This window comes from Herpailurus yagouaroundi, unplaced genomic scaffold, assembly GCF_014898765.1.
Source record: "Herpailurus yagouaroundi ecotype Mexico unplaced genomic scaffold, PumYag 208, whole genome shotgun sequence".
In the NCBI taxonomy this organism is placed as follows: Eukaryota; Metazoa; Chordata; class Mammalia; order Carnivora; family Felidae; genus Herpailurus; species Herpailurus yagouaroundi.
Genome location: NW_024412439.1, coordinates 10,786,825 through 10,794,737, shown reverse-complemented (window position 1 = coordinate 10,794,737; position 7,913 = coordinate 10,786,825). Strand labels below are relative to the sequence as shown.

General features: G+C 61.6%; 2 protein-coding genes across 2 annotated transcripts in view; one reads left to right on the top strand and one right to left on the bottom strand.

Annotated features, from left to right (window-relative positions):
• The window catches only part of SLC16A13 (solute carrier family 16 member 13), a 4,197-nt gene extending 1,047 nt beyond the window's left edge, over positions 1 to 3,150 (top strand). Inside the window, exons 2-5 of the mRNA XM_040452943.1 lie at positions 7 to 30; positions 186 to 329; positions 944 to 1,681; positions 2,357 to 3,150. Of these exons, the coding sequence (XP_040308877.1) occupies positions 7 to 30; positions 186 to 329; positions 944 to 1,681; positions 2,357 to 2,556 (1,106 nt within the window). The 3' untranslated portion in view covers positions 2,557 to 3,150. The remainder of the gene's footprint in view (positions 1 to 6; positions 31 to 185; positions 330 to 943; positions 1,682 to 2,356) is intronic.
• Positions 3,151 to 3,507: 357 nt separating this feature from the next.
• On the bottom strand, positions 3,508 to 5,510 carry SLC16A11 (solute carrier family 16 member 11). The gene is made up of 4 exons (XM_040453438.1): positions 5,303 to 5,510; positions 4,841 to 4,984; positions 3,908 to 4,675; positions 3,508 to 3,796 (listed from the first exon to the last, which is right to left on the bottom strand). Exons 1-4 carry the CDS (start codon positions 5,502 to 5,504, stop codon positions 3,561 to 3,563), a joined length of 1,350 nt encoding a protein of 449 aa, XP_040309372.1. The 5' UTR covers positions 5,505 to 5,510; the 3' UTR covers positions 3,508 to 3,560.
• Between the last annotated feature and the right edge of the window lie 2,403 nt (positions 5,511 to 7,913).

Here is a 7,913-nt window from a genome sequence, read left to right as displayed (position 1 = left end):
CCATAGGGATCGCCGTGCAGCAGTTCGGGAGTGAGTGCCGCGCCCGGGTCCGGCGTGCAGGCGACCCCCCCCCGGAAGGGGGAGGGGGGGGGGGGGGGGGGGTGTGTGTGAAGGGGGCGCCAGAGAGGCAGGGCGGGGCTGGGAAGGACGCCGGAGATCTCGCAGAACCTCTTCCTCTTTCCCAGGCCCCGTGGGCAGCGCCCTGAGCACGAAGTACGGGCCCAGGCCCGTGGTGATGGCTGGGGGCATCTTGGCTGCGTCGGGGATGCTGCTCGCCTCCTTTGCTACCTCCGTGACTCACCTATACCTGAGCATTGGGCTGCTGTCAGGTGAGGCCCAGGACTAGGGCAGGAGAGGGAAGGGGCCTCCGGGCTTTCACCTGCTTCCTGCCCCTTCCCAGAGGCTCGGGGAGGCTCAGAGAAAGTTTCTGCTAGCACCTGTGCCCGCAAGGGAAGGTTGAAGAGGGATGACTAACTTGATAAAGCGCGGCTTGGGGGATATTGAGAAATTCAAAGATGACGGATCCAGCAAATGCAAGCCCGGGGCTGGAGTGTAAGAATCACCCTACACTTGTGCCAGCTTCGGTGGCTGTGAAATAGATCTCGTTGTCCAATTTGCATACAGACCAAGAAAGGCTTCGGAAGCTTATGTAACTTGGCAGCTGGAGCTCACCGTAGCCAGAAGTGATATATAGCCCAAGCCCAACTGCAAAGTTCTGAGCCACTACCCCGCAAACGGTATTTCTAAGCCTCTGCAATCCCCTGAGGTGTATCACCCCATCTGCAAGACGGCGAGCCCAAGGCTGGGAGATTGAATAAAATACAGGGTATCGATGCTAGGGGCTGTAAGCCAAGCCTGTGCTACATCCTGGGCAGTGGTGAGATTTCTGGGTGCCCCGAGCCCCCTAAGAGTCCCCCAACCCCTATTTGTTCCTTTCTGACAGGCTCTGGCTGGGCCTTGACCTTCACTCCGACCCTGGCTTGCCTGTCCCGTTACTTCTCTCGGAGGCGATCCCTGGCCACGGGGCTGGCACTGACCGGCGTGGGTCTCTCCTCCTTTGCCTTTGCCCCACTTTTCCAGTGGCTGGTCAGCCGCTACGCCTGGCGGGGGGCACTGTTGCTGGTGTCTGCCCTCTCCCTCCACCTGGTGGCCTGCGGGGCACTCCTCCGCCCACTCTCCCTGACAGAGGACCCTGCTGTGGGCGGCCCTGGGGCCCAACTCTCTTCCCTCCTCCGCCACGGCCCCTTCCTTCGTTACACTGTGGCCCTCACCCTGATCAACACTGGCTACTTCATCCCCTACGTGCACTTGATGGCCCATCTCCAGGACCTGGACTGGGAACCTCTGTCTGCTGCCTTCCTCCTCTCGGTGGTGGCTGTGTCTGACCTCGTGGGACGTGTGGCTTCTGGGTGGCTGGGGGACACCGCCCCAGGACCTGTGGCTCGACTCCTAATGCTTTGGACCACCCTGACCGGGGTGTCACTGGCCCTGTTCCCCGTGGCTCGGACTCCCACGGCCCTGATGGTTCTGGCCGTGGCCTATGGCTTCACATCAGGGGCCCTGACCCCCGTGGCCTTCTCCGTGTTGCCTGAACTGGTGGGCACTGGAAGGATATACTGTGGCCTGGGACTGGTGCAGATGGTAGAGAGCATCGGGGGGCTGCTGGGGGCCCCTCTGTCAGGTAAGGGGGGCTGGGCTTCCGGGGAAGGTCAGGGCTGCATGTATGGCGAGGGGGAGGGGACTATTTAAATTCCAGTGTCTGTGAATACTGCCCTCCGGGATGGCACGGAACACGGGTCCGTCAGAGTAGCCCCGGAGTGGGTCCATGGCGCAAAGAAATCGGGGACTGTGGGAGGGTTAAGGGGAGCTATGAGGAGCCCTTGGCAGGGTGTCTGCAGCTTGGGTTTGCAGAGGACCTGGCTGGACCTGGCCAGACATAGCCCACCAGCGTCTGCCCGTTCCCCTGGCCTACTGGGCCCCAGCCCAGGTGACTGAGCCGTCGGGTCAAAGTTCTCCATGCCCCAGATGCCAAAACCTTCAGACCCTTAAATTTCTCCTAACTATTAACTCAAAGTGTAAAAGAAGGGCCGCTGTTGCTTGAAAGAAAGGCATAGGTGTGCCTGGCTCGATGTGGACACCCAGGTCTCTGCTGGCTGGTTTGGAGGCCCTTTCCAAAGGCAGGAAGGGGGTGGACGTTAGCTTTAGAAACCTCGGGGTCCCAGGGTTCTGGAGCTCATCCGGTCCTGCCTTGTGAGTCCTGATTCTTCCGAGATGATGCGTTCAGGATTCTCTTTTCCCTCCACTGGTCTTGGGAAACGGGTCACCCATGTGTGTTCTTTTTCTCTCTGGGATCTAGGCTACCTCCGAGATACGACAGGCAACTACACAGCTTCTTTTGTGGTGGCCGGGGCCTTCCTTCTCGTGGGGAGTGGGATTCTCATCACGCTGCCTCACGTCTTCTGCTTCTCGGCCTCTGCCTCCAAGCCCCAGGACCCCAAGACGGATGCAGTGGATACCAAGGTCTCTCTCACCAAGGAAGGGCTGCAGGAGGACTGAACTCTGCAAAGGGACTGTCAGACCCAGAAAGCCAGAGGGCGCAAGCTCTCAGGGCCTTCGGTCCCATCCTGGTGCCCACAGAACCGCAGTGCCCAAGAACAAGGCCTCTTGGCCCGCCTCCCCCCCCCCGGGGCAGTGTGTTGCCTGTGCCAACCTTTCTTGTCTCGCTGAGGACTCGTAGCTCTTCCTTGCTCCCACGACCTTTCCTGGAGGATCCCGGAGCTCAGCCTGCTCCCCTGCGCTGTGAGTCAGCCGTGAACACCCAAAGCCAAGGTCGTCACGTGCCTTACATGTGATTTCTACTTTGCCACCCTTGTAGCTTTCTTCTCTGAAGACCGATGTTTGGGAGGGAGGGAAGCCCTTCTGAGATAAACCTAAAGGAGGAAACTGGATGATAATGAGAACCTCACAAAGAGCCGGGGCGCATGTGCTGGGGTTGGCTGAATGGGTTCGTGGCTAGGAAGCGGGGAGGGGAAGTATCCATATGGACCCTGGACTCTGCTCTCTGGGCCACGGTTCCTCTGCCTTGTCCACTGACCTCCTCTTTCCCAGGCTCCCCCCCGTGACTCAGAAAAGAAACGAAGACAGCGGTGAGGACACAGGGTGGGGGGAGTCTGGGAGGGGCAGCAGAAGCTTAAAGAGCTAAGGTCTGGGTCTAGCATTTCCCACAGGCCAAAGGAGCCAGAAACACAGGAAAGACTCAGCCGGGAGGCCTGGAGGGGGCTGATGGGTCCCTCATGAGCTCCCCACCCCGAACGCACGGAAGCTTGGGAACAGCTTTTCAGAGACTCCCTGTTACAATGGCAACAGCTTGGGCAAAGACAGGCGGACCAGCTGGACGGACGGAAAAACACCCCAGAGTTCAGTGGGACCCCGTTCGTTTGAGTCAGCCTTCTTAAATATCTTCGGCAGAATGTTTGCAGCGCCCTAGATTGGCTAACAGCTGGGGCGTGCAGGAAACCGGATAGAAATTCTTTATTGGGGGAGTGGCCCAAACAAAACGGTCAACACGTAGTGTCCAGAGTGGATCGAGGGCCTCCCGAGGAGAGCAGGGCGACCGGAAGAACCGGGAGCAGCTCCCCCCTCTCGGGAGGAGGGGTGGCCTGCCGGGAGGGGGAGGCCGGGGGGCAGGAGGGCAGCGCCCCCGGCAGCCCCATGTAGATGAAGCTGCCGGAGAGAATGAAAGAGCCGCAGGCGAGGAAGGAGGCGGTGAAGTCCCCGGTCTCGTCCCTTAGGAAGCCTGCAAGGAAGGGGAAAGGAATTTAGAGGCCTGGGACCCAGGGGTGGGGGGAGGCGGTAAGGGGGGGGGCAGAGGATGGTTGGGAGCGGATCTGCTGGCTCGGGCCCTTACCTGACAGGGGAGGGCCCAGAAGCCCCCCCAGACTCATCAGCATCATCACCAGCCCTGTGGCCTGTACGACACCTCCGACGCCCACTAGCCCCGGGAGCACACCGAAAACCAGGGGGGCGTAGCTTCCGGCGCTCAGCCCGTAGGCCCCAGCCGCGGCCAGCAGGGCCCCCCGGCAGCCCTCCTGGCTCCCCGCCAAGGGCACCAGTCCCACGGCCAGCACCCCCAGCCCGGTCAGAGCCCCGAACACCAGCAGAAGCCGCGAGAGGGGCACCCAGCCCTGGTCCGCCAGCCAGCCGCTGATCAGCCGCGCGCCCGCGTCCCCCACCGCAGCCACGGCCACCACCAGCGCTGCCCCATACCCGCCCAGGCCCCGGTCTAAAGCGTGGGGGGCCAAGTGCACGTAGGGGACGAAGTAGCCGCCCCCAACCAGGGCTGTGCCCAGAGCAAAAACTGAGAAGGCCCGGCGCGCGAAGAGACCCAGGCCGAGGGCAGCTAAGGGCCCGCGGGGTGGCGCCGGGGCGTCGCCAGGGAGCACCAGGGGTCGCAGCAGGGCGCCACAGGGGGCGAGGTGGAGGGTGATGGCGCCGAGGACGAGCAGGGCGCCCCGCCAGCCGAAGGTGTCAAGGAGGAGCTGCAGGGTGGGCGCCAGGAGCAGCGAGGAGGCCCCGTTGCCCGTGAGCGCCAGCCCCACGGCCAAGACTCGACGGCGGGAGAAGTAACGGGACAGGGTCCCCAGGGCAGGGGCGAACACCAGGGCCCAGCCGGAGCCTGCGAACGGACAGGACGGGGTGACGACAGGGACCCGGGATGCTCTGCGCCGGCAATCCCAGCCCGGATCCTCGCAGGAGGCCCCGCCCCTTTGGCCTCCAGCCCCCAGGAAGCGCCCACCTCCACCATCACCCCTTAAGGACCCGGGTGTCCCTCTCCCCTCACCAGCAAGGACGCCCAGGCCAAGGTAGAGGTGCAGCAGACTGCGAGCGAAAGCGGAGAAGACGAAGCCCAGCGAGGTGAGGACGCCCCCAACCATCACCACGGGGCGCGCCCCCCAGCGGGTGCTCAGGGCGCTGCCCACTGGGCCTGGAAGGGGGCGGAGTCAACGGAAGACACGCCTCTGGACCCCCAACTCTATCCAGCACGCCTCTTTGGCGGCTTGCCAGGCCTAAAGCGTCTCTCTGCCCGCCCCCACCCCACCCCACCCCGCCTAATAGCTCCTGCCCTTGACCTCAAGACGAGACCCTCTCTTTTCTAGAACTCGTTCCCCCCCCCCCCCCCCCCGGTCCCCACCGGTCGCCCTTTCTCAAGGGCTGTCTGGTGAGCAGGTGGGTCCTCCGCCACCGCACACACTCTCCGCCACTCCACCCCGGTCCCCGCCTCCCACCTGGGGGTCCCCCTCACTGGCTGCCTGCTGCACCGCCAGGGCCAGGGCGCTGACCCACGCAGTGTCCTGAGTGCTTCGGTCAAAGTGCTCCGCGAGGTCAGGGAGGGCGAGGCCCAGCGAGCGTAACAGCCCGTAGGAGAGCCCATTCACCGCGAAGGCTGCGGCGGCCACCACCCAGCCCCAGCCCCCGTCCGGGGGTCCGGCAGGCTTGGGGGTCATCGCCGTCTGGGGAAGGGGGGACACACAGCGTCGGCGCCTCCTCTGGGAGACCTGGGCATCCCCGAGATGCAGCTTCTGGCTGCTGGCCAGGGTGGGCACGGCCCCCTGAGCACGATAGGGCGGGGCGGAGGGAGCGGGAGTCAGGCCTAGGGATAACCGCCCCCCCCCCCCCCCCCACCCCCCCGCCCCCCCCCCCCCCGGCCCGCGCGGGCGCCCGGGACGGGGTGACAGCCGGATCCCCCAGGCCTGGGGCTCCCCCTCCCACGCCCACCCCTCCCCCCTTACCCGGCCCCTCCGGGGCGGTGAGGGAAGGGGAAAGGCGAGGACACCCCGGCCAGGTTTTCTGCCTGCTTCCTGGGCGGGCGGGGCCCCGGAGGGGAGCGAGCGCCGAGATGGAACCCCACCTGGACCGGCTCTCTCGGTAAACAGAGCTGGCCACCGGGGCCTGAGCCACCTGGGACGCGGGGGGTGGGGGGGGGGGAAGGAGGGCGGGGGAGCTGACTGTCAGCCAATGGCCTAGCCACCGGTGAGGCCAGACGCTGAGTCCCACGGGGATTGAATTATATATACACACGCCTACACACACACACACACACACACACACACACACACACACCTCTACCTCCCCACGAGGGAGGGGGGCGGGAAGAATGAACGCGGCCCCGCCCGGCTCAAGTCCACGCACCTGCCACCTGCTTCTCCTGGAGGAGACCCGTGGATTGCAATCCAGGGCAAACCCAAGGTCGGTAAGGCAACACGTGGAAATAGGCGTGACCCCCAAGGCCAGGGGCGCTGAGTACTCTTGCTCTCAGGGAACATTGCTGGAGGGCCAGGCAATTCTTGGATATCAAATCACTGACCTCCACTGAGTGCTCATTTCTTGCTCAGTAGTAACGGGCCCTCAAGGACCCAGGGGGAGGAAGAAGATTCCTTTACTAGGAGACGCTGTGATGAGCCAGATGCCCTCCACCCATGTCACTGTACACGCTCCCAGTAAACCCGTGAAGGTGTTGTGCCCAATTTACAGATGAAGCTACTGAAACTTGGAGAAGCTAGGTGCCTTGCATCAAAGCAACCCAGCTAAAGGATGGTGGAAATACTTGAATTTGGTTGGATCTGTCCAACTGCAGACGGTGAATGGAGAACAGGCCTAGGATTGTAATAGGATACCACAGTGGAGGGAAGGGCCTGGGGACAGTGTGATGGCTGACTAGCCTGGAAATGGCAGAGCTTCTGCAGGGCCATGGAGTTCGTGATTCTAAGATAAGCGTCACTGGGAAGAGAAAGGATCCTTGGGATCAGACTCGCGGAAGATTCAGATTCGAATTAAAAAAAATTTTTTTTCAACGTTTATTTATTTTTGAGACAGAGACAGAGCATGAACGGGGGAGGGTCAGAGAGAGGGAGACACAGAATCTGAAACAGGCTCCAGGCTCTGAGCCGTCAGCACAGAGCCCCACGCAGGGCTCGAACTCACGGACCGCGAGATCATGACCTGAGCCGAAGTCGGATGCTCAACCGACTGAGCCACCCAGGCACCCCTCGAATTTTAAAAACAAAGTAAGAAATCTGAGAATTGGACCCAGGTACTGATTTCGTGGGGGAACTTTATTTAAAAGTATACTTTTTACACCAGGATTAAGGTTACCGTTGCTTTACTTCAGGTATTTGAATCAAGAGATCTGTGGAGCGCCTGGGAGGCTCAGTCGGCTAAGCGGAGACTTCGGCTCAGGTCATGATCTCAACAGTTCGTGAGTTGCAGCCCCGCGTCGGGCACTGTGCTGACAGCTCGGAGCCTGGAGCCTGCTTCGGATTCTGTGTCTCCGTCTCTGCCCCTTCCCTGCTCATGCTCTGTCTCTGTCTGTCTCTCAAAAGTGAATAAACGTTAAAAAAAAAAAAAAGTGAATCAAGATATGTGTTCTTTGGTTTAATCATTGCGCAATATCATAGGAAATGTGGCAATCTCCAGTTTGGAGCAGGCGTCACCTGAGAGCCACGTGGGGGCAGTGTTCCCTAATTGTTGAGAGAGTGTCTGCAAATCGGAGGAAAAACGACCACATTTCTCTACTTTGGGGATTAGTCCTTTAACAGTCGAAAGTAGACTCCCCTTCTCCCCTCTCTCCTGTGCCCTTACAGCCATCAGTGCCTCACCTGCTCCGAGGATATGCCTGGCTTTTTCTCGCTTGTGAATTTTTGCATGTGCGATGCCCACTCCTTGAAACGTCCTGGATGGGGAGCAGGAGTCCCTGAAGGTTTACAGTCCTGCCCCGTGCACCCCAGGAAAGTGGTCCTGCCCCGTGCATCCCAGGAAAGTGGTCTTGCCCCATGCACCCCAGGAAAGTTGTCTTTCCCTGTGCACCCTAGGAAAGTGGTCCTGCCCCGTGCACCCCAGGAAAGTGGTCCTGCCCC